Raw genomic sequence first — 26856 nt, forward strand, 5'->3', positions numbered from 1 at the left:
TGAACGGCGGTGAAACCATCCCTGACTGTCAGAGTGCCGAAGTTCCCCCACTGTCAAAAGACACAGGAGCGCTCAGCTGTGATCAGAGGGATACAGGTTACCTCCAGTCACTGGTGTCAGCTGATGGCACAACTGCTCCCATCATCTGACACCTGCTATTAACAGTGAGAGCAAGAGCGTATGATAGGAGTATTCATCAGCTGCTTCTGTGCGGTAAATATATAATTAAAACGAAAACCTGCTTGGGTTCTCCCTATTTTTGATAATCAGCCAGGCAAAACTCACCGCTGGGGGCTGCAACCCTCAGCTGCCAGCTTCAGCAAGGTTGGTTATCAAGAATAGAGGGGTCCCCACACTGTAATTTTAAAGAATTCTCCCGGTGAACTCGCCTCCGTACCGTGTACTGTACAACTGCTTGTTGTCTGTGGCCTAAATATATAGGATTTATTAGTAGATCTAAAGAAGGAAACTAAATAATGTAAAGTAATAAATCTCCTCATATGTTTCCCTTATTATCTCCAGTAATTGTATTATTACACAGGATTCTTATGATGTTACATCGGCTCATCTTCTCATTCAGGTCTCCACAATATCGGATCCTCTCAGTGAAGATCTTCTACAAAAGAACATTTTCCTGATTTACCCATCAAAGATGGATATGGACAGAGACAAGATTGCGGAGAGGATATTACACCTCACCCTAGAGATCCTCTTCCGGCTTACTGGAGAGGTGAGAGATTCTGATGACGTCACATTACATCATTCTTATCTATGGGAATAACAGATGGACAGAACTGGAGAGGTGAGGACTCTGGAAATGTCTGTAGTGAGATTTATTAATGTGTCTCTCCATTACCAGGATTACACAGTGGTGAAGAATACCTCTAGTGATCGTTGTCAGGACCCTGTGTCTGAGAGATGCGGAAGACCCCTGAGCCCAATCACGGGGCCTCCACCGCACCCCCTGATCCATGAGGACATCAATGACCAGAAGATCCTAGAACTCACCTACAAGATGATTGAGCTGCTGACTGGAGAGGTGACACTGCTGGGAATGCTGGGACATTATACAGTAACACTATGAAGGGATCGGGGGATGACGGTATCATTGTATGTGTCAGGTTCCTATAAGGTGTCAGGATGTCGCTGTCTATTTATCCATGGAGGAGTGGGAGTATTTAGAAGGACACAGAGATCTGTACAAGAACGTCATAATGGAGGTTCCCCAGCCCCTCACATCTCCAGGTAACAGACATGACTAAATATACACGGCCTATAATTATCTGTATGTAAAGAATGAATTCAGTCCCTGTATGTGTTTCCTCCAGATCTATCCAGTAAGAGGACAACACCAGAGAGATGTCCCCATCCTCTTCTTCCACAAGACTGTAACCAAGAAGATCCCAATGCTCCTCAGGACCATCAGGTAGATGGAGAGAAGGTGTCAGGAGATCTCCCCTATGATGTGTAGATGCCGGTGAAGGTCTTGTGCTCAGTCTTGTTTTATCCACCAGTATTATATGTTTTATACTTGTGTAATGAGAACGGTGGAGATGGCAGGATTAGAGCTGATCATAGATGTGACTTCTCCATCTGTCGGTGACTTTTACAATATTTGTTTCAGGGTGAAGATCTGACCCATATTAATACTACAGAGACATATGTGAGGGGGGATGAGCGGTGTAAAGAGGAAATTCCTACATATGACTACCCAGGTGAGTAGTAATATACGGGCTCTTGGTATTTTTTTAATTGATTCTTAGTTTTACACTGTGTCCTACTATGGGACAATCATTTTGTGCAGTCTGATCGCTTCTATACACAGACCTGAGAGACTTCCTGATCATCCCTGCTCATGACAGGAAGCCTCTCGGGTCACCAATTCAAAGTCACAGGGGCTGTCAGCCCATGTAGTGAGGGATCAGTGACCTGTCATAAGCCAATACAGATGCATATGTAATCAGAGCACCACATAAAGCCCCGCCCACAGCCCCGCCCCAGAGCACGAGAATCTCATTAGCTGAAAACTACAAATACAGATAAAACAACAACCACAAGACGGATTTCATCACCAGGTATCGGTGTAATCAGTATAACGGCACCTACCTGACAGTGTCTGTAGGTTACTGAGCACAATCCTGCTGACAGGTTCCCTTTAAGACATCTCCGCTCTGGACTATTATACAGAGTTTCCTTTAAATGTGTAATATTTCTTCATGAAACTCATCTGACAGAAAATATTGCAGCTTACGATAGTTTATTTATTTAAATTCTTTATTTAAGGAAAATTTCTTGATAACATAACATAACAGTAGCATGTAGAGTAACCAACAGCGGCTGATCACATAATAACCAGTGAGGATTTGCATTACACGGTTGATCCAGAGGATATAGAATGAAACATTACGACTAAATGAAAAGCATTCGGATCAAACATCAAGTGAACAGCCAAGTGTAGCCCAAAAAACTGTATAACCAAGGGGGGAGAACAGTAATCCAGGAAATAAGAACAAGAGATATGAAGAAGTCTCCACAAGACCAAAACCATATCTCCCGGAGACCTGTAAGGGTGAGTCAGTAAGACACAAGAGGTAATCATAAGCCAACATACAACTTGCGAGCAGACCATGAAAATACAGTAGAATTACTATAAAGGTAATTAGTTGAGGTCGGGCTCTGCACCTTGGCTCTAGTGGAGTCTAGTGATAGAGGAAAGTTCAGAAAGTGAATGGGTTTATGACATCATGGGAGGGGGTGGACAACGCTAGTCCAAGGTTGCCAGGAAAGTACAGTTTTTTTTGTGTGTGTGTGATTCCCAACTTGACAATTCTTCCATTCTGTAAATGTCTTGAACTTTGTTAATCCACTCGTTCAAAGTGGGGTGGGCGGTTGTCTCCAATAAAGTGAAATCAGGTGCTTTGCCGCTGCCAACAGAAGAGGGAGTAAGTCATGTTTTTTGGGTTTAAACCTTCGTGTAGGGAGCGAGAGTAAAACTTCTTGAAGTGATAGGTCCTGTGTAATCAAGCTTAAACGACGGAGGTATTTGTTAATATCTAACCAGCATATGGAGATAATAGGGCACATCCAAAAGACATGTGCCAGGGAGCCCACCGAATTTGAACACCTCCAGCATAGAGGAGAGGAAGTTAAACCCATGTGGAATAATATTTCAGGGGTTCTATACCAGCGTGATAGAATTTTAAAGGAGTTTTCTTGTAGCAAGATACATCTTGAGAAGCCGTGGGAGTTACTCAGGATCTGGTTCGATTCTTGGGGGGACAAAGACAGCTTTAGTTCTAATTCCCATGACGATAAATAGAGGGGGTGTGAACTGTATGGGTGGACAAATGAGGTTAGCGTAAATTTTGGAAATGAGTTTGGAGGGAGGGGATCTAAGGCCTTCTAGAAATTCTAGCCAGAGCCAATCAGAGTTATTTTTTTGTAATGATTTAAGTTTGGAAAAGTATAAAAGTTACATGGTGCTTTTGTAGAAGGTCGTGGGGATGTCTCTTGGCGTCCCTTGGCCCAGTGTCTATGCAGGGGATTTGGTTGGAGAGGAGGTGTGAGATTGGTAAGTTAGGTAACGAGTCCCACAGACCAAAAGCATCAATGTAATTGGGATCAGTAAGCCAAGGGATGATCTTCGATGGAATATTATCTAAAAAGTAACAGTGAGGTACCTTATTAGGAACTAAAGAGCGTCAAATGGCTAAGGTGTTGTGAGTAATAGCATCAAGTGAGTGAGAGGGAGGGCACAGGAGGACCAGAGAAAGATATCTGCTTTATTACCCAACAGAGTGATTTCGAACTTAGGAGTTTTAGGATCTAGGTGAGACTTAACCATATGTAACCATCTAGCGAGGTGAATTGCGTGGTAGTAAGTCTTAAAGTTAGGGAGGCCAAGTCCACCTTTACTTTTAGGTAGAGAAAGAATTTTAGGGGGAAGTCTGGCTCTTTTAGATCTCCATACATAATTTGCAACCAATTTCTCCACGGAGGTAAAGAAAGAATTAGGGAGAGGAATGGGGGCCATATTCATTACATAAAATTTTTTTGGGAGAATGTAAGAATGTAAGATTTAATAACATTAACTCTCCCCATCCACGAAAGGTAAGGTAAGTCATAAGATTTGAGCAAAGATTGTATCCTATCTAGTAAGGCTACGGAGTTTAAATTGTGAAGTTACCGAGCCCCGTCCTCTAATTACCCCAGAGAGGTTTCACCACTAGCTAATCATTTATTACTGATGGAGACTGTTCAGTTTGAGCATTTCAGTAGATGTTATTGTCTGCAGTCAGTTTTTGATTTCAATAGTGTCCAGAATACTCTGATTTAACCTCTTCCCGCAGCCAGTTTTGTGTTTTTAATCAGGTCCTATTTTTACAATCTGATGTGTGTCACTTTATGTGGTGATAACTTTGGAATTATTCACAAAGGATAATAGAAAACAAATGGATCTTACAAATCATTTTTCAGCTTCTCACGATACCCTACATACGATTGTACACTACTCTCTGGGCACATGGCAGTGTTCAGAAGGGAAGGAGCGCCATTTAGCTGTTTGAATGCAGATCTAGCTGGAATAGTTTGCAGACACAATGTATTGGGAGCACTGTTCATGGTCAACCGGCAGCTCAAAAGATCTCCACCATGAACATGCTTGGCACTATCTTCTCTGCTTTCCATACCCCAAGGATTGCGTAGCTCATCGCTCTTTAACATCATTACATGGATGTGGACTTACCCTTGGACCCCTAGGCTTGGACCATGGTGTTAGGAAGCTGGGTCAGAACCGGAAGGACAGAATGCAGAATCAGAAGACACAAGAGTCGTCAGTAAACGGGCCACGGTCACAACAGTAAACAAATACACAAGCCGCAAGCTGAGCACAGAGGACTGAACCAGAGGAGAACAACGCTGTTTCTGGAAGATTCTGGCCATGTGCTTTGAGGTTTACTAGGGTGTGGTACTTTCCAATTGGCTGAAGTAGGGAGCAGATTACTCCAGCTGGACAGCAGGAACAGATCCCAGATGAGATTGGACACACCATATACAGAAGCCCTAATATGTCTAAGAGACAGAAAACCAGAATAGTCGAAATCCTCATAAAGTGATTCAATTTTCTAAATTAATTCACTGAGGGTTATAATCTTTACACATATGGTCAAAATTGTTAGTACCCATCGTTTAACGACAGAAAAAAAACACAATGGTCACAGAAATAACTTGAATCTGACAAAAGTAATAAGAAATAAAAAATCTATGAAAATGAACAAATGAAAGTCCGACATTGCTTTTCAGCCATGCTTCCACGGAACTTTAAAAAAAATAAACCTCATGAAATAGGCCTGGTCAGAAATGATGGTTCCCCTGAAAATAATGTGACAAAAGGGACATGTTAAATCGCAGTGTGTCCACTAACTAGCATCACGGGTGTCTACAATCTTGGAATCAGTGAGTGGCCTGTATATAGGGCTACAGATACTGTGCTGTGTGGTGACATGATGTGTATCACACTCAACATGGACCAGAGGAAGCGAAGGAAAGAGTTGTCTGAGATTAGACAGAAAATTATACACAAACATGTTAAAGGTAAAAGCTGTAAGACCATCTCCAAGCAGCTTTATGTTCCTGTGACTACAGTTGCACATATTATTCAGAAATGTAAGATCCATGGGACTGTAGCCAACCTCCCTGGATGTGGCCGCAGGAGGAAAACTGATGACAAATCAAAGAGATGGATAATACGAATGGTAACAAAAGAGCCCAGAAAAACTCCTAAACAGATTAAAGGTGAACTCAAGCTCAAGGAACATCAGTGTCAGATTGCACCATCCGTCGTTATATGAGCCAAAGTACTTCATGGGAGACAACCAAGAAGAACACCATTGTTAAAAGAAAAAAACATAAAAAAGCCAGGCTGGAATTTGCCAAACTACATGCTGACAAGCCACAAAGCTTCAGGGAGAATGTCCTATGGACAGATGAGACAAAAATGGAACTTTTTGGCAAGGCACATAAGCTCGATGTTCACAGATGGAAAAATGAAGCATATCCAGAAAAGAACACTGTCCCTACTGTGAAACATAGAGGAGGCTCTGTTATTTTCTGGGGCTGCTTTGCTGCATCTGGCACAGAGTGTCTAGAATCTGTGCAGGGTACAATGAAATCTCAAGACTATTGAGTGATTCTAGGGAGAAATGTGCTGCCCAGTGTCAGAAAGCTTGGTCTCAGCCGTAGGTCATGGGTCTTGCAACAGGATAATGACCCAAAACACACAGCTAAAAGCACCCAAGAATGGCGAAGAGGAAAACATTGGACTATTCTGAAGTGGCCTTCTGTGAGCCCTGACCTAAATCTTATTGACTATCTTTGGAAAGAGCTGAACCATGCCGTCTGGAAAAGGCAATTTTCAAACACAAGAAAACTGGAGCAGTTTGCTCTTGAGGAGCGGCCAAAATACCAGTCGAGAGGTGCAGAAGTCTCATTGACAGTTACAGGAATCGTTTGATTGCAGTGATTGGCTCAAAAGGTTGTGCAACAAAATATTAACCCTTTAGCGCCAAAGCCTGTTTTTCCTTCGTGACCAGGCCAATTTTTCAATTCTGACCAGTGTCACTTTATGAGGTCATAACTCTAATGCTTCAATGAATCCTGGTGATTCTGAGATTGTATTCTTGTGACATATTGTACTTTATGATAGTGATAAAAATTTCTTTGATATAACTTGCGTTTGTTTGTTAAAAATGGAAATTTGGAGAAAATGTTTAACCCCTTTCTGACATATGACGTACTATCCCGTCGAGGAGGGGTGGGCCCGTATGAGCACAGACGGGATAGTATGTCATATGCGATCGCCCGCACTCCCGGGGGGAGCGTGGCCGATCACGGCCGGGTGTCAGCTGACTATCGCAGCTGAAATCCGGCACTATGTGCCAGGAGCAGTCACGGACCGCCCGTGGCACATTAACCCCTGGAACACTGCGATCAAACATGAGGGAGTTCCCTGCGTGCTTCCCTGAGACCCTCAGTACAAGGCGATGTGCTCACCTTGTACCGAGCGTCTCCTCCCTGCAGGTCCTGGATCCAAAATGGCCACGGGGCTACATCCAGGTCCTGCAGGGAGGTGGCTTACCAGCGCCTGCTTAGAGCAAGCGCTGGTAAGCCTGAAGCCCTGCATGTCAGATCGCTGATCTGACACAGTGCTCTGCAAAGCGTCTGATCAGCGATCTGACCCTATATTATTATTATTATTTTATTATTATTATACATTTTTATAGCGCCATTTATTCCATGGCGCTTTACATGTGAATACGGGGCAAATATAGACAAATACATTAAACATGAGCAGATAACAAGGCACACGAGTACATAAGGAGGGAGGACCCTGCCCGCGAGGGCTCACAGTCTGCAGGGGGTGGGTGAGGATACACTAGGAGAGGGAAGAGCTGGCTGTGCGGCTGTTCAGTAGGTTGAGGATCACTGCAGGCTGTAGGCTTGTCGGAAGAGATGAGTCTTCAGGTTCTTTTTGAAGGTTTCTATGGTAGGCGCAAGTCTAATGTGTTGGGGTAGAGAGTTCCAGAGTATGGGGGAAGCACGGGAGAAGTCTTGGATGCGGTTATGGGAAGAAGAGATGAGAGTGGAGTAGAGAAGGAGGTCTTGGGAGGATCGGAGGTCGCGTGTAGGTAGGTACCGGGAGACCATGTCACAGATGTATGGAGGAGACAGGTTGTGGATGGCTTTGTATGTCAGTGTGAGGGTTTTGAACTGGAGTCTCTGGGCGATAGGAAGCCAGTGAAGGGCTTGACACAGGGGAGAGGCTGGGGAATAGCGGGGGGACAGGTGGATTAGTCGGGCAGCAGAGTGTAGGATGGATTGGAGTGGTGCCAGAGTGCTAGAGGGGAGTCCAGAGAGTAGGAGGTTGCAGTAGTCGAGGCGGGAGATGATAAGGGCATGCACTAGCGTTTTTGCAGTGTTGCGGTCAAGGAAAGCACGGATCCGGGAAATATTTTTGAGTTTGAGACGACAGGAGGAGGCAAGGGCTTGGATATGTGGCTTGAAAGAGAGGGCAGAGTCGAGGATCACCCCGAGGCACCGGGCGAGTGGGACTGGGGATAGTGAGCAGCCATTGACATTGATGGATAGGTCTGGTGGAGGGGTAGAGTGAGATGGGGGAAAGATGATGAATTCTGTTTTGTCCATGTTCAGTTGTAGAAAGCGAGCAGAAAAGAAGGCTGAAATGGCAGACAGACAGTGCGGGATTTTGGTAAGCAAGGAGGAGAGGTCAGGTCCGGAGAGGTAGATCTGCGTGTCGTCAGCGTAGAGATGGTACTGCATACCGTGGGATTCTATGAGCTGTCCCAGGCCGAAAGTGTAGATGGAGAAGAGTAGGGGTCCTAGAACAGAGCCTTGAGGAACACCGACTGACAAGGGGCGAAGTGAGGAGATGGTGTGGGGGAGGGAGACACTGAATGTTCGGTCTGTTAGATATGACGAGATCCAGGAAAGGGCCAAGTCTGTGATGTCAAGGGATGAGAGGATTTGTAGCAAAAGGGAGTGGTCAACAGTGTCAAAGGCAGAAGACAAGTCCAGGAGAAGGAGGACAGAGTAGTGTCGCTTGCTCCTGGCAGTTAGTAGGTCATTGGTGACTTTAGTTAGGGCAGTTTCAGTTGAGTGATGGGAACGGAAGCCTGATTGTAACCGATCAAAGAGGGAGCAGGAGGAGAAGTGGGAGGACAGTTCAAGATGGACGTGTTGCTCCAGCAATTTGGAGGCATAAGGGAGAAGAGATATTGATGGAGGGTGTTTTTGAAGAAGGGTGTGATCTTGGCATGCTTGAAGGATGAGGGAAAGACACCTGTTGTGAGTGAGAGGTTGAAGAGGTGCGTTAGGGTTGGGATGAAGACTGTGGAAAGGTTAGGGATGAGGTGGGATAGGAGCGGGTCAAGCGTGCAGGTGGTGAGGTGTGATCTTGACAGGAGGGTGGAGAGCTGATCTTCTGTCATGGTGGAGAAGCTGGTTTTGGAGGAGCAGGGTTGAGCAGCTAAGAGGGGCAGTGGGCGCTGTGGGCCAAAGCTTTCTCTGATCGTATCGATCTTCTGTTTAAAGAAAGGGGCGAAGTCATCAGCAGAAATGAGGGGGGAGGGAGGAGGTGCGGGGGGACGGAGTAGAGAATTGAAAGTGTTGAAAAGCTGTTTAGGGTTGTGGGACAGGGAGGATATGAGGGATGAGAAGTAAGTTTGTTTTGCGGCAGTGAGCGCAGACTTGAAGCTGGCGAGGGACTGTTTGTATGCAGTGAAGTGGTCGGCAGAGTGGGATCGCTTCCATCTCCGCTCAGCAATCCTGGAAGCCCGTCTCAATTCTTTGGTCAGGCTGGTCAGCCAGGGCTGCCTGTTAATTGTACGAGTTTTACTATGCATGAGTGGGGCGGCCGAATCGAGTGTTATTGTTATTGTGGTGTTATAAAAAGTGGCAGCAGCATCTGTGTCATGAAGGGAAGCTATGTCTGTGAGAGGGAGAAGGGACTCAGAGAGTGATTGTAAGTTCAGATGTTTGAGATTTCTGCGAGGGTGAGTGAGTTTGTGGAGTGGGGGTTGCACACTAGGAGAGGAGAGGGACGAGAATGCCAGTAGGTTGTGGTCAGACAGGGGGAGGGGTGTGTTAGTGAGATTAGTAAGGGAGCAGAGGCGGGTGAAGATGAGGTCCAGCGTGTGGCCATCTTTGTGAGTGGCCTCAGAGAACCATTGAGTGAGGCCAAAGGAGGCAGTCAGTGATAAAAGTTTAGAGGTAGCTGAGGTGAAAGTGTCAATGGGGACATTGAAATCACCCATGATGATAGTGGGGATGTCAACAGAGAGGAAATGAAGTAGCCAGGTGGTGAAGTGGTCGAGAAAGGTGGAGATGGCTAGTTCTGGGGGGCGGTAGATGACAGCCAGCTGGAGGTTGGAGGGGGAATAGATGCGGACAGAGTGCACCTCAAACGAGGGAAGAGTAGCGGACATAACATTGCATAACATAAGTAAAAAAAAAATTCACATGTGTAAAATAAAAAAAAACTAAATAAAGAAAAAAAAATATTGTTCCCATAAACACATTTCTTTATCTAAATAATAAAAAAACAATAAAAGTACACATATTTAGTATCGCTGCGTCCATAACGACCCCATTTATAACACTGTCCCGCTAATTAACCCCTTCAGTGAACGCGGTGCAAAAAACAACGCTTTATTATCATACCGCTGAACAAAACAAAAAGTGGAATAACACGCGATCAAAAAGATGGATATAAATAACCATGGTACCGCTGAAAACGTCATCTTGTCCCGCAAAAAACGAACCGCCATACAGTGACATCAGCGAAAAATAAAAAAGCTATAGTCCTCAGAATAAAGCGATGCAAAAATAATTATTTTTTCTATAAAATAGTTTTTATCGTATAAAACCGCCAAAACATAAAAAAATATAAATGAGGTATCGCTGTAATCGTACTGACCCGAAGAATAAAACTACTTTATCAATTTTACCAAACGTGGAACGGTATAAATGCCCCCAAAAAGAAATTCATGAATAGCTGGTTTTTGGTCATTCTGCCTCACAAAAATCAGAATAAAAAGCGATAAAAAAATGTCACGTGCCCGAAAATATTACTAATAAAAACATCAACTCGTCCTGCAAAAAACAAGACCTCACATGACTCTGTGGACCAAAATATGGGAAAATTATAGCTCTCAAAATGTGGAGACGCAAAAACTATTTTTTGCAATGAAAGGCGTCTTTTAGTCGGTGACGGCTGCCAATCATAAAAATCTGCTAAAAAAACAACGATATAAATAGTAAATCAAACCCTCCTTCATCACCCCTTTAGTAAGGGAAAAATAATAAAATTTAAAAAATGTATTTATTTCCATTTTTCTGCTAGGGTTAGGACTAGGGTTAGGGCTAGGGTTGGGATTAAGGCTAGAGTTAGGGCTAGGGTTAGGGCTAGGGGTAGGGTTAAGGCTAGGGATGGGGCTAGGGTTAGGGCTAGGGTTATGGCTAGGGTTAGGGCTAGGGTTAAGGCTAGGGTTGGGGTTAGGGTTAGGGCTAGGGTTAGGGCTAGGGTTGGATTAGGGTTGGGGCTAGAGTTAGGGTTGGGACTAGGGTTAGGGTTAGAATTGGGGCTTCCACTGTTTAGGCACATCAGGGGCTCTCCAAACGCGACATGGCGTCCGATCTCAATTCCAGCCAATTTTGCGTCGAAAAAGTAAAACAGTGCTCCTTCCTGTTGTGAATTCTGTTGTCGAACTCCCTCCTGTGGTCGTGAGTGGTACTTCGGCAAGTTCTGTCTATGGGCTCCCTCTGGTGGCTGTGAGTGAAGCTGCTGCTTCTGAGGTTCCTTACACAGGTGACGTGGTTTATCCTTTGGTTGACTGCTCTATTTAACTCCTCTCAGATCGTTACTCCATGCCAGCTGTCAATGTTTTTGCATTGGTTCAGTTCGCTCCTGGATCTCTCTGGTGACCTGCCTTCTCCTGCAGAAGCTAAGTTCCTGATAGTCATTATTTGTTCATTGTTTTCTTGTCCAGCTGGTTTTCATGATTTTGTCTTGCTAGCTGGAAGCTCTGGGATGCAGAGTGGCCCCTCAACACCGTGAGTCGGTGCGGAGGTCTTTTTTGCACACTCTGCGTGGTCTTTTGTAGGTTTTTGTGCTGATCGCAAAGTTACCTTTCCTATCCTCTGTCTATTTAGTAAGTCTGGCCTCCCTTTGCTGAAACCTGTTTAATTTCTGCGTTTGTGTCTTTCATCTTTACTCACAGTCAATATATGTGGGGGGCTTCCTTTACCTTTGGGGAATTTCTCTGAGGCAAGGTAGGCTTTATTTCTATCTCTAGGGCTAGATAGTTCTTAGGCTGTGACGAGGCGCCTAGGTCTGGTCAGGAGCGCTCCACAGCTATTTTTAGTGTGTGTGATAGGATTAGGCCTTGCGGTCAGCAGAGCTCCCACATCCCAGAGCTCGTCCTGTATGAGGTTTAACTATCAGGTCATTCCGGGTGCTCCTAACCACCAGGTCATAACACCTTCCATTCCAAGCTCTTCTGTGCGCCCAAACAGGGGTTTACCCCAACATATGGGGTATCAGCGTACTCAGGACAAATTGGACAAAAACTTTTGGGATCCAATTTCTTCTGTTACCGTTGGAAAAATTTAAAACTGGGGCTAAAAAATAATTTTTGTGGAAAAAAAAAAGGATTTTTTATTTTCATGGCTCTGCGTTATAAACTAGTGAAACACTTGGGGGTTCAAAGTTCTCACAACACATCTAGATAAGTTCCTTGGGGGGTCTAGTGTCCAATATGGGGTCACTTGTGGGGGGTTTCTACTGTTTGGGTACATTAGGGGCTCTGCAAACGCAATGTGACGCCTGCAGACCATTCCATCTAAGTCTGCATTCCAAATGGAGCTCCTTCCCTTCCGATCTCTGCCATGCGCCCAAACGGTGGTTTCCCCCCCACGTATGGGTTATCAGCGTACTCAGGACAAATTGAACAACAATTTTTGGGGTCCAATATCTACTGTTACCCTTGGGAAAATACAAAACTGGGGGCTAAAATATAATTAATATAATTTTTGTGGAAAAAAAAATAATTTTTATTTTCACGTCTCTGCTTTATAAACTATAGTGAAACACTTGGGGGTTCAAAGCTCTCACCACACATCTAGATATGTTCCTTAGGGGGTCTACTTTCCAAAATGGTGTCACTTGTGGGGGGTTTCAATGTTTAGGCACATCAGGGGCTCTCCAAACGCGGCATGGCATCCCATCTCAATTCCAGTCAATTTTGCATTGAAAAGTCAAATAGGGCTCCTTCCCTTCCGAGCTCTACCATGCGCCCAAACAGTGGTTTACCCCCACATCTGGGGTATCGGCATACTCAGGACAAATTGTACAACAACTTTTGGGGTCCATTTTCCCCTGTTACCCTTGGTAAAGTAAAACAAATTGGATCTGAATAAATTCTGTGTGAAAAAAAATGTGATGTAGTCCCTAAAAAAATGGTGTTGTAAAAATGAGAAATTCCTTGTCAACTTTTAACCCTTATATCTCCCTAACAAAAAGAATGTTGGTTCCAAAATTGTGCTGATGTACAGTAGACATGTAGGAAATGTTACTTGTTAAGTACTTTGTGTGACATATCTCTGTGATTTAAGGGCATAAAAATTCAAAGTTGGAAAATTGCGAAATTTTCTAAATTTTCGCCAAATATATGTTTTTTTTCACAAATAAATGCCGATAGTATCAAAGAAATTTAACCAATATCATGAAGTACAATATGTCATGAGAAAACAGTGTCAGAATAATCAGGATCCGTTGAAGCGTTCCAGAGTTATAACCTCATAAAGGGACAGTGGTCAGAATTGTAAAAATTGGCCCGGTCATTAACGTGCAAACCACCCTTGGGGGTAAAGGGGTTAAAATTTTGCAATTTTCAAAATTTTTATTTTTATGCTCTTAAATCAAATTAGAGTCATATCACATAAAGTAGTTAATAAATAACATTTCCCACATGTCTACTTTACATCACCACAATTTTGGAAACAAATTTTTTTGTTAGGAAGTTTTAAGTGTTAAAAATTTACCAGCGATTTCTCATTTTTAGAACAAAATTTACAAGGCAGAGGATAGTACTGCAGTGCGCAGGCGCCGGAAAGGTCAGAGAGGCCCGGCGCCTGCGCACTGCAGTACTTTGTCTGCCCTCAACAGGGCAGAGCAAAGTACGCCTGCGCCGGAGCCGTGGCTGAAGATCAGAAGAGGACGTCTTGTAATGAAGATGGGAGGTGCCGCAGCGGACCAGAGACGCCCGTTTGACCGGACCAGCAGCGGGACCGCCCCTGGGTGAGTATAATGTAACGTCTTTTTCTCCTCTTTCAGGTAACATCGGGGGCTTATCTACAGCATTACAGAATGCTGCAGATAATCCCCTGATGCCGGTGGGCTTACCTCACCCGCGATTTTCGGGGTGACAGGTTGCCTTTAAGGACCACAACACATTTGAAGTTTGGAGGGTCAATATAACAGAAAATACTGAAAAGTGACACCATTCTAAAAACTGCCCCCTTCAAGGTGCTCAACACCACATTCAAGAAGTTTATTAACCCTTCAGGTGCTTCACGGGAATGAATGGAATGTGGAAGGAAAAAATAAACATTAACTTTTATTTCACAAATATTTTCCATTAGACGTATTTTTTTTACTTTCGCAAGGGTAACAGGAGAAAATGGCCTATACATTTTGTTTTGCAATTTCTCCTGAGCATTCCGATAACCCATATGTGGGGGAAATCTACTGTTTGGGTGCACGGCAGGGCTCGGAAGGGAAGGTGCGCCATTTGATTTTTTGAATGTAAAATATGCTGGAATAATTAGTGGTTGCCATGTCACGTTTGGAGAGCACCTGATGTGCCTAAACAATGGAAACCACCACAAATGACCGCATTTTGGAAACTAGACCCCCCAAGGAACTTATCTAGATGTGTAGTGGGCACTTTGAACCCCCAAGTGCTTCACAGAACCTAATTATGTAGAGCCGTAAAAATAGAAAATCATATTTTTTTCCACAAAAAAAAGATCTTTTTGCTCTCAATTTTTTTTCCACAGGGTAACAGGAGAAATTTGACCCCAAAAGTTGTTGTGCAATTTCTCCTGAGCACGTCGATACCCCATATGTATGGGAATACTACTGTTTGGGCACATGGCAGAGCTCAGAATGGAAGGAGCGCCATATTGGAGAGCAGATTTTGCTGGAATTGTTTGTGGGTGACATGTCACATTGTCAGAGCCCCTGAAGCGCCAGAACAGCATAAGCCCCAAAAAAGTGACTGCATTTTACACAATACTTCCCTGAATGAATTCTTCTAGTGGTGCAGTGAGCATACTGACACCACAGCTGTTCCATAGAAAATTACACCATTGGGCAGTGAAGAAAAATAATTACATTTTTACCACTAAAATGTTGTTTTTACCCCACAATTTACATTGGAAAATAGGTAGATAGGTAAATGGTCACTACATCCATAGATGAATTCGCAGAGGGGTGTCATTTCCAATTCCCAGAGGAGTGTCATTTCCAAAATGGGGTCACTTCAGGGGGGATTCTGCTGTTATCCCCCTGAAGTGAACCCATTTTGGAAATTACACCCCTCTGGTTATTCATCTATTGATATAGTGACCATTTTCACTACATGGGAGATTTCCAGAAGCATGTAGTGGAAGTTTTGGAGCAAAAATGTCATTGTAGAGTCCAATATTTTGTGCCCAGCTTGTGTCTCTGGAGACATCCCCCCACCTACCCCCGGAAATTGTTATCAGCTCTACTCAGATGTGTCTGTCACTAAATAAACCAAATGCTTGAATGTCAAAACAGTTTAAAAATGTGGTTTTGTGTGGAAGATTGTAAATCAGTCATTTAGGCATAAGGCTGGCAATGATGGGCATTGTGGGCAATAATAGCGGGTATCATGCCTCATTCCTCTCTTGGAACATACACAACATCTTCTCTGGGGGATCTTTTTTTGTTTCAGTTGCTGGAATGAGTGCAATAAAATGTCCCTCAGTGAGTCTTCTGATATCTTCAGATTCTAAAGGATTGGCGGGAACAAAATACAAACTTAAACCCAACAATATGCTGGTGACATTATACACAGTCAAGAGTTCAGTGAACAATATTAATAACACAATATTCTATCTGTACCCTTATTTACACCGGTGGGATGGGCGGTCTCCATCATCAGGATCCAATGTGTTTCTCAGCTAAGAAGTTTTTGTCGCCAAGCTCCGCCCCTTCAGGGCTTGCTGACCCTTTCCATTCTGAAAAACTGGAAACCGCTCAGATCACCGCCGTGCACCTGATAAAATGTCTGGATACATTGGAGGGATTAGGTCTCAGGTCACTGAATCCCTGAGGGGCTCACTGAGGCTGCCGGAGGTCTCGTGTTGTGCCCCCAATATAGGAGAGATCACAGATAATGCAGATAACCATGTATAATACTGGAGAGTATTCTTCAGGAGGGGGTTTATTCTCCACAAGGAGGGCTCCTACCTTCCTAATCTGCTGACCCCTTAGTACCTGCATTTCTGGCTTTTTCATGATACAAAAGAATTATATGTGGCCACCTGAAACAAATAAATTACTATCTTTTTATACCAGGTATATGGTTTTCTTGATACCTGGTATGGCTGTAGAACCTAATCTGCAAGGTCCGCACCCCCCATATATGTGTTGAAGTCAATGACAGACACAGGTTTTGGAGTAGAAAATTTTTTTTTTTAATCTTTATACTTAAGGGCAAGCATCTCTCCATTGCGTAAAGCCCTCTGACTGCCCCTTGTGGAACTTTTTGTTGACCAATGATTGTGGAAACCCCTGACGGTTTTTGCGAGTGGTCCCACAAGCCCCCATGTTATGTTCAACCAGACTTTTTTTTAAACCCCTTTACCCCCAAGGGTGGTTTGCATGTTAATGACCGGGCCAATTTTTACAATTCTGACCACTGTCCCTTTATGAGGTTATAACTCTGGAACGCTTCAATGGATCCCGGTGATTCTGACATTGTTTTCTCATGACACATTACACTTCGTGTTAGTGGTAAAATTTCCTTGACATTACTTGAGTTTATTTGTGAAAAAAAACAGATGATTGGCGAAAATTTTAAAAACTTTGCAATTTTCCAACTTCATTCGAATCATTAGAAATATTGGTCTTTTAGTAGGTCTTGCTTCCTCCACCCAGCGTAATATTACTAATATATCCCATCTGGTGCTTGGGGATGGGGACCACATGGGCCTGTGTGATTTCAAATGCCAGGGTTGAATTTCAGCCCCAGTCCGTACCTGGCCTCAACGCATTAACCTAACGATCTCTGTGTGGCCCATTCAAAAAAAAAAAAAACATAATCAGGTTCCTCGTATCATGTTCTCATTCACTTTATGCAGTTAATAGCACTCTGTGTCTGTACTGCTACATACTTAGGCAGTTAACTGGTTCATGCAGCTTTACATGAACACCCGAGCCTTACACTATGGCCGGTCCGAACAACGAAAGCAATTGTTACCATCCACCTCTCGTGTCTCCCCTTTTCCTCATAGATTGTAGGCTTGCGAGCAGCAGGGCCCTCACTCCTCTTGGTATCGGTTTTGATCTGTGTTTATTGTTATGCTGTAATGTCTATTATCTGTACAAGTCCCCTCTATAATTTGTAAAGCGCGGCGGAACATGTCGGCGCTATAAAAATAAAATTATTATTATTATTATTCCCAGGAGGCCCCCCAGAGAACAAAATAGATGGAATGAAGGAAGGACAGGGGTTTCCTCTTTGGCGACACCTCCCGTGACAAAAAACCCTCTAAATGACATTTTCCCCGGGGGGAAGGGAAGACTCACTTCGTTCCTTCACGCCTGGAAGAAAATATCCAACAACTCTTGGATTTTAAATCTAATACAGTCCAGACAGATAGACAGACAGATAGACAGACAGACAGATAGGCAGACAGACAGATAGATAGATAGATAGATAGATAGATAGTCAGACAGAGAGACAGATAGATAGATAGATAGATAGATAGATAGATGGATAGATAGATAGATGGATAGATAGATAGATAGATAGATAGATGGATAGACAGACAGATAGATAGACAGACAGACGGATAGATAGATAAATAAACAGACAGACAGATAGACAGACAGATGGATAGACAGACAGACACACAGATAGACACACAGATAGATAGACAGACAGAGACAGATAGATAGACAGAGACAGACAGATAGATAGGCAGAGAGAAAGACAGATAGACAGACAGACAGTTAGACAGAGAGATAGGTAGATAGACACACAGACAGATAGATAGACAGATAGACAGACAGACAGATAAATAGATAGACAGACAGAAGGAATGAGATGGATATATCTATGGATAGATTTATGGATAGTGTAGGGTATGTTTCCATGGGCCGGATTACATCCGGATTAGCTGCGGATTGAACGCTTCGTACAACCGCAGCGTTCAACCCGTAGCGTCCAGATGTTACAGCATAGTGGAGGGGGTTTTATGAAATCCCGTCTCCACTATGCGTGTGAACACGCATCCGGCGGCCCTGCGTTTACGGACATGCGGCGCCTTTTTTTAGAACGCAGCATGTCTGTTTACCTTGCAGCAACGCTCCATCGCTGCAAGGTAAATAACAGGTTCTTATGTATGGGGTGCGACGATTCCGTATGTGTGCAATGAACACATCCGGAATCACCGCGCGTACAGAAGGGGGCGGTGCTTTGGGCGGAGCGGGTTTTCCGCTCCGTCCAAAGTGCCGGCAATCCGGCCCGTGGACATGCACCCTAAGATAGATATATGGATAGTTATATCTATGTATCTATAGATATATCTTTCTATAAATTTATTTATAGATAATCCATAGATGTATATTAGCAAGGCTGATGTTTATAATTAATGTTTAATTAGAAAAAAAAACGAGAAAAAAATGGTGTGGGCTCCCGCGCAATTTTCTGTGCCAGAGGGGCAAAGCCGACGGCCGGGGGCCAATATTTGTAGCCTGGGAGGGGGCAATACCCATGGCCCCCTCCCAGGCTATGAATATCAGCCCGCAGATGTCTGCGCAGCCTTTACTGGCTATTAAAAAAGGGACCACAAAAAATGACATGGTGTCCCCCCTATATTTTATAGCCAGGCAGGCTACGCAGGCAGGGCGGGCTGATATTCATAGCCTAGAGAGGGACCATGGACATTCCCCAAGCCCCCCACCCCCCGGCAACAAATACCAGTCGGCAGCCGCCCCAGAAATGGCACATCTGTAAGATGCACCAATTCCGGCACTTAGCCCCTCTCTTCCCACTCCCCTATAGCGGTGGGATATGGGGTAATAAGGGGTTAATGTCCGGTTAATAATGGAGAGGCGTCAATAAAACGCCTATCCATTATTAATCCTAGAGTAGTGAAAGGGTTAAAAAAATAAAGACAGCTAGAAAAAAGTATTTTAATATTCTTAAATTAACCATACTTACCATACTCGAGCGCCTGCAAAAAAGTAAAAATAATAAACCGTATACTCACTTTCCGCCATAGTCCAATTAATAACGAGTGTCCCACGACGATCTCCCCTATAGAACAGTGACATCAGGTGATGTCAATGCTCTATAGGACCTCCAGTGACACAATGACAGGAGACAATGGCTCCTGCAGTGCATCACTGAGAGTTTATCTTAGTTCAGGGTCTCCCTTTATGGCAAAGCTGCATGAGAATTTTCCCACACAGCAGTGCCACAAGTGAGACTAGGGAATTTCTCACAGGGGCGGAGGAATACAGTGCGAAGGATACCTTCCGTCATTGTATTCCTGGAGCCCCTGGAGAGCGGTCACATCAGCTGATGCCGCTGCTCTCCACGGGAGATCGTCGTGGGACACTCGTTTTAATTGGATGTCTGCGGACACAGGGAATATATTGTTTGTTTGTTATTTTAACATTTTTTACAGATGACAATGGCTTCGAGGATCAAAGTGAAAAGTGATGGTATGTACTCTGTTGTATGTACTATATGTCTATATGTATGTCTGTATGTATGTCTATATGTATGTGTTGTATGTAATGTATGAATGTACTATATGTTGCATGTTACATGGTGTATGTTGTATGTATATAGTATGTTGCATGTATGTAGTATGTTGTCTGTAAGTTGTATGTATGTAGTATGATGTATGTAATATGCTGTATGTATGTATTATGTTGTATGTATGTAGCATGTTGTATGTATGTAATATGTTGTATGTATGTGGTATGTATGTAGTATGTTGTATGTATGTACTATGTTGTATGTATGTAGTATGTTGTATGTATGTTGTATGTAATATGCTGTATTTATGTTGTATGCATGTAGTATGTTGTATGTATGCTGCTGCTGCTGTCTGTCTATGAAGTGCACACAGTACATCACCTAGCTTTGCACATAGACTTGCCTCTGCACCTAGCCTTCACATGGTATGTTCATCCACCCAGCTCTCCTGCTCTCAGTCTATGAAGTGCACATAGTACATCACCCAGCTTTGCACATAGACTTTCCTCTGCACCTAGCATTCACATGGTATGTTCATCCACCCAGCTCTCCTGCTGTCTGCCTATGAAGTGCACATAGTACATCACCCAGCTTTGCACATAGACTTGCCTCTGCACCTAGCATTCACATGGTATGTCTTTTAATTAACCCCAGCTCTACCCAAGTGCTATTTATGACCTTGTTTACTTTGGCTTGATTGTATGCATCTGGTCCACTCTTAATTCTCTGACCAAGATGAGCAGAGACCACTCCTGTCTGCTTCACACCTGAATGCACTTAGTTGTACATATATTGCATAGCTCAAGTCTGCATAGACTTCAGTCTGCAGTGTGATTCCTATAAGTGTGTCCTAGAAGTGTGAAGATTAATTTAGAATTAAAACCAGAAGGGAACTGAAGGCAACTGGACAGTCACTGTAAACAATGTTTCTGTTTGGTTTCACTTTCACCCCTATAATTCTTCACTTTCTGCTAACTCCCCTGATCCCTACACCAAGTAAGGAACTGTTCATCTCTTCTTCAATCCTCCCCATCCACCTCACCTCTTCCTCAAAACTGTTCCTTAACATACAATCCTCAGTCTCCAAACACAGACAGCCCCCTCATGCCATCTCCTGATCCCACCTGCTATCACTTTCTCTGCTCCTTCTCAGTGCTGGTGATATCTCTCCAAATCCTGGTCCTCCTCTCACCACATTCCCACAGTCATTTCTACCTCCCATCCACGCTCTATCACAACCTTCCGAAACCTCTCTACCCTTATACCCATTCACCAAGCCCCCGCTTCCCCAGTCCCACTAGCAGGAGCTCTGTGGAACGCTCGCTGTCTGCAACAAGCTTTCCTACATCCATGATCTTTTTGTTACTACCAAACTTTCCTTCCCCGCCATCACCGAAACCTGGCTCAACCCTTCTGACACAGCCTCTCCTGCTGCACTTTCGTATGGTGGCTTCCACCTTTCTCACACCTCCCGCCCCAGCAGCAAACATGGTGGAGGAGTTGGTTTTCTCCTGTCAGATACCTGCTCCTTCACCCCAATCCCACTGCCACCCTCTGTTACCCTCCCTTCCTTTGAGGTGCACTCTGTGCGCATCTACTCACCCTCCAGCCTCCAACTGGCTGTCATCTACCGCCCCCCAGGGCCAGCCACCACCTTCTTTGACCACTTCACCACCTGGCTACTTCATTTTCTTTCCGCGGACATCCCTACTATCATCATGGGCGACTTCAACATCCCCATTGACACTTCCCTCTCAGCTGCCACTAAACTTCTATCTCTCACGTCCTCCTTTGGCCTCACTCAATGGTCTTCTACAGCCATCCACAAAGATGGCCACACACTGGACCTCATCTTCACCCGCCTCTGCTCACTTTCTAACCTCTCTAACTCACCTCTTCTTCTCTCTGACCACAACCTTCTCACATTCTCTTCCCTCTCCACTCCATGTCTACAATCCCCACCCCACAAACTTTCACACCCTCGCAGAAATCTTAAACATCTTGACCTACATTCATTCTCTGAATCCCTCCTCCCTCTCACAGATATAAGGTCCTTACACAATGCGGCTGATGCTGCCGCTCTATATAACACCACAATAGCTGTAGCTTTGGAATCTGCTGCCCTACTTACACATACCAAAGTTCGCAAAATCAACAGACAGCCCTGGCACACCAGCCTGACCAAAGAACTGAGGCGAGCTTCCAGGGCTGCTGAGCGCAGATGGAAAAGATCCCACCCCAACGAGCACTTCATCGCATTCAAACAGTCCCTCACTACTTTCAAGACCACACTCGCCACAGCTAAACAAACCTACTTCTCATCTCTCATATCCTCCCTGTCTCACAACCCTAAACAGTTATTCAACACCTTCAATTCTCTCCTCTGTCCCCCAGCACCTCCTCCCTCCCCACTCATCTCAGCTGAAGACTTTGCCTCATTTTTCAAGCAGAATATTGATAACTTCAGAGACAGTTTTGGTCAACAACCCCCAGAGCCCTTCCTCCCGACTTCCCAGCCCTCCACCTCCAAAACCAATGTCTCCACCATTACAGAAGATCAACTCTCCACTCTACTCTCAAGATCGCATCTCACCACCTGTGCACTTGACCCGATCCCATCCCACCTCATCCCAAACCTCACCACAGTCTTCATCCCAAACATAACCCATCTCTTCAACCTATCACTAACAACTGGTGTTTTCCCCTCAAGCTTTAAACATGACTCAATCACACCTATCCTCAAAAAGCCCTCTCTTGACCCATCCTCTGTATCTAGCTATCGCCCTATATCACTTCTCCCCTATGCCTCCAAGCTACTGGAACAACACGTCTACCTTGAACTGTCCTATCTCTCTTCTTGCTCCCTCTTCGACCGCTTACAATCTGGCTTCTGGTCACACCACTCCACTGAAACTGCCCTAACTAAAGTCACCAATGACCTCTTAACCGCCAAGAGCAAGCGACGCTACAGCTGTTGCCAGCAGCACTTGTAACACTGTTTCTCCTCTAATCTCTCACTGACAGGAGATCTGAGGAGAAACAGCGTTTTTATGAGGCAGATCGAGCGGGAAAGTTCATTGCTGCAACACACTTTCCTAGTGATTTGTCTCATTGGCTGGTGTGACTCTGACGTCATCGGGGCCTGAACCAATCAGGTCTCGATGAGGTTGGGGGTCACAGTAAGCGTTGTGCGCCAGAATCCCCTCGTTATAGCTAGCCCCGATGTTTATCTACCGTTGGCAGTCACGAAGCGGTTAAGTTAAGGGTACCACCATTTCTGTCCAGGCCTATTTCATGAGTTTTTTTTTTAAAACTCTGTGGAATCATGGTTGAAAAGCAATGTCTGACTTTCATTTGTTCATTCTCATAGATTTTTGATTTATTATTATTTTTGTCAGATTCAAGTTACTTTTGTGACCATTGTGCGTTTTTCTGTCATTAAACGAGGGGTACCAACAATTTAGGCTACTTTCACATTTGCGTTTTCTGGTAACCGTCACAATGCGTTGTTTTGTGAAAAAAACGCATCCTGCAAAGTTGCCCGCAGGATGCGTTTTTTTCACATAGACTTGTATTACTGACGCATCGCGACGTATGGACACACGTTCCATACGTCGTGCACTGGATGCGTCGGTATTTGGCGGACCGTTGTTTCGAAAAAACGTTCAAGGGAAAGTTTTTTCGTATGTCCTATCCTGCATTTTTTAATGCGCATGCCCGGCCAGAAATCCCCCACTCCTCCCTGGGACTTTACAATGGGCAGCGGACGCGTTGAAACACTGCATCCGCTGCTCACGTCACTCAAAATTTCACAAACTTCCGTTGGTACGTCGCGCCGACACCTGGTGACGGACGAGTACCAACGGAAGTGTGAAAGAAGCTTTAGACCCCGTGTGTAGGAGGAATGAATATTTTGACTCCACAGCCACTTTCTGGAAATTAGCACGAAGTGGATGTAGGAGAGTGAAAATTACACATTTGCTATTTTATTACCCAGCACATAGTGCCCAGATTGTGCTCCAGGAGACACACACCACAGATTAAATGGATTCTTCTCACTATAATATTGCTAAATACAGGGATCATAAATGTTATTTAAGCACACTGCAAGACTCAGAAGTGAGAGCGGATTTTTCTGGAATGATTTATAGAAACTCTGTTGCTTTTCAACAGCCTTTGAGCCACTAATAGTGTGGGAACCTCTGTTTTTCCATTGACAGATGATGGACCTAAGTGGGGACTTGTTTTTGTCTACATAACATTGATTGGTTTCTTTTTATTCGATACTTGGGAGGCAGAATGAACAAACAGTTGAACACCACACACTACTGGTTCATCCAACAACGTTTTCTATTAGACTGCGAACTGTCATTGTCTTGGTGAACAATTGAAGTTTTTTTACATAGCTTGTCATTTTTATGGACAGTTTAAGTAGAAATGTTCAAAAATATAAAACTCAAGGATATTTTATTTAAAAAAAATGTTTTTTTTCTTAGCAGATGACTGTACCAGCAGATCAGAGGGACAGCTGACATCTTCAATTTTTAAATCTGATGATCTTGAGATCCTACAAGATACAACTGAAGTGAATGTCATTACTCCAGATATATCATCATCCATTCACAGCAAAGATCTGCCATCTGATCCTTTGAAACAGGTCCCATCTTCTGATTCATTACTGACTACTAAGGAAAATCAAAGTCACAAAAGAGGCATTAAAAAACAAACTGCTCCTAAAGCAAAGAAGTCATATTCATGTTCAGAATGTGGGAAATGTTTTAACCATAAATGGCATCTTGTTAATCACCAAAGAACTCACACAGGGGAGAAGCCTTTTTCCTGTTCAGAATGTGGGAAATGTTTTATCCAGAAATGGCATCTTCTTAGACACCAAATAAGTCACACAGGAGAGAAGCCTTTTTCATGTTCAGAATGCGGGAAATGTTTTGCACATAAATCACTGCTTGTTACTCACCATAGTACTCACACAGGGGAGAAGCCTTTTTCCTGTTCTGAATGTGGGAAATGTTTTAACAAGAAATCATATTTTTTTAGACACAAAAGAATCCACACAGGGGAAAAGCTTTTTTCCTGCTCAGAATGTGGGAAATGTTTTAATCAGAAAGTGGGTCTAGTTACTCACCAGAGAACTCATACAGGGGAGAAGCCTTTTTCCTGTTCAGAATGTGGGAAATGTTTTAACCAGAAAGTGAGTCTAGTTAATCACCAGAGAACTCATACAGGGGAGAAGCCTTTTTCCTGTTCAGAATGTGGGAAATGTTTTATCAAGAAAGTGCTTCTTGTTAGTCACCAGAGCAGTCACACAGGGGAGAAGCCTTTTTCATGTCCAGAATGTGGGAAATGCTATGCCCACAAAGGGAGTCTTGTTAAACACCAAATAACTCACACAGGGGAGAAGCCTTTTTCCTGCTTAGAATGTGGGAAATGTTTTATCAAGAACTGGCTTCTTGTTAGTCACCAGAGCAGTCACACAGGGGAGAATCCTTTTTCATGTCCAGAATGTGGGAAATGCTTTGCCCACAAAGGGAGTCTTGTTAAACACCAAATAACTCACACAGGGGAAAAGACTTTTTCCTGCTTAGAATGTGGGAAATGTTTTAAAGAGAAACGGCTTCTTGTTAGTCACCATAGAACTCACACTGGAGAGAAGCCTTTTTCATGTTCAGAATGTGGGAAATGTTTTGCACATAAATCAGATTTGGTTACCCACCAGAGAACTCACACAGGAGAGAAGCCTTTTTCCTGTTCAGAATGTGGGAAATGTTTTGCACAGAAATCAAGTCTAGTTAGTCACCAGAGAACTCATACAGGGGAGAAGCCTTTTTCATGTTCAGAATGTGGGAAATGTTTTACATGGAAAGTGCTTCTAGTTAGACATCAGAGATTTCACACAGGGGAGACGCCTTTTTAATTTTCTCAATGTGGGAAATATTTTACCTGGAAATCAACTGTTAATAAACATCAGAGATGTTACATAGGGGAGAAACCTTTTTTATGTTCATAATGTTGGAATAGTTTTAACCAAAATTTAATCTTCTTAAAGGGGTTGTCTCTTGTCATTTCTCATGTTTGCTGACAAAAGGATAAAACTAAACTTTATTAATTCAAAATGTAAAACTATATCCACAATTCACCCCCTGAAGGTTAGTCATAGGTGACTAATAGAAAAATCATGTACCCCACAGTTCAGTATATAGGGTGAGGTGACATATACACAATCACTCTCCAAGCCTCTCATTTCTATGGGTTTCATCATCCTCACCAAAGGCGACTCATCAGGAGACTATTTAAAGGGACTCTGTCACCTGAATTTGGCGGGACTGGTTTTGGGTCATATGGGCGGAGTTTTCGGGTGTTTGATTCACCCTTTCCTTACCCGCTGGCTGCATGCTGGCTGCAATATTGGATTGAAGTTCATTCTCTGTCCTCCATAGTACACGCCTGCACAAGGCAAGATTGCTTTGCGCAGGCATGTACTATGGAGGACAGAGAATGAACTTCAATCCAATATTGCAGCCAGCATGCAGCCAGCGGGTAATTAAAGGGTGAATCAAACACCCGAAAACTCTGCCCATATGACACAAAACCAGTCCCGCCAAATTCAGGTGACAGAGTCCCTTTAATATTGACCTATAGTCAAGCGAGACTACACAAAAAAAATTCTAAAATCATGTATCATATTATCCGAAACAGTCAGAAAACCAGCCACATATTGGCAGATCCCAGACCTCAAACTATATACTTCGTAAGTTTAAAAGCCACTCCAGTGTCAGGAATAGATAGTATGTGAAAAATACAGTATAATTCTTGTGTTTTTCTCCTATAGGGACTACCCTAGTTTGGTAATGTAACAGATGTTAATTAGTAGTACAGACAAATTGTCCTAGACTAAACTCTGTTTTTAGACGGCCCAATATGTACCACTCAGGGAAACTTACCTGATCCAAAGATCAATAGCAGCTTCTAACTAATGGCCATGCTGCGGTCTGTCAAGGGATGAGTGCAATATCGTTATAAAGACTAGGGATGTGTGCAATCATAGTGTCTGGAAGATCTGTGCCATTATTTAGTATGAATATGGAAATTATCTCTGATAGTTGTGTTCCCTGAGCGGTATATACTGTATTTTTTTTATATTTATACACTTAACGCTTGTTCAGCACTTATGGTAGACGTAACACTTATAATGATTTTTATTATTATTATTATTCATTACTTTTGCTTTGTTCGCTGC

General features: G+C 43.6%; 1 protein-coding gene across 2 annotated transcripts; it reads left to right on the forward strand.

Annotated features, from left to right (window-relative positions):
* Positions 1–565: 565 nt before the first annotated feature.
* LOC138663038 (oocyte zinc finger protein XlCOF6-like) lies at positions 566–25968 on the forward strand. 2 transcript variants are annotated; one of them, XM_069749095.1, is made up of 6 exons: positions 566–730; positions 860–1039; positions 1122–1245; positions 1329–1426; positions 1625–1715; positions 24098–25968. In XM_069749095.1, the coding sequence occupies exons 1-6, from the start codon at positions 653–655 to the stop codon at positions 25531–25533; spliced, it is 2007 nt and encodes a 668-aa protein (XP_069605196.1). In that variant the 5' UTR covers positions 566–652; the 3' UTR covers positions 25534–25968. The 2 variants fall into 2 exon arrangements, with proteins under 2 accessions (XP_069605196.1, XP_069605197.1); XM_069749096.1 differs by having other exon boundaries at positions 24101–25968.
* Positions 25969–26856: the final 888 nt, after the last annotated feature.

The sequence above is a fragment of the Ranitomeya imitator genome, chromosome 2 (assembly GCF_032444005.1).
Source record: "Ranitomeya imitator isolate aRanImi1 chromosome 2, aRanImi1.pri, whole genome shotgun sequence".
Classification (NCBI taxonomy): domain Eukaryota; kingdom Metazoa; phylum Chordata; class Amphibia; order Anura; family Dendrobatidae; genus Ranitomeya; species Ranitomeya imitator.

Coding starts and splice junctions, on each gene's coding strand:
- LOC138663038 (XM_069749095.1), top strand. CDS start 653: ATGGATATGGACAGAGACAAGATTGCGGAGAGGATATTACACCTCACC. Junction 731..859: donor TCTTCCGGCTTACTGGAGAG/GTGAGAGATTCT, acceptor CTCCATTACCAG/GATTACACAGTGGTGAAGAA. Junction 1,427..1,624: donor ATGCTCCTCAGGACCATCAG/GTAGATGGAGAG, acceptor TATTTGTTTCAG/GGTGAAGATCTGACCCATAT.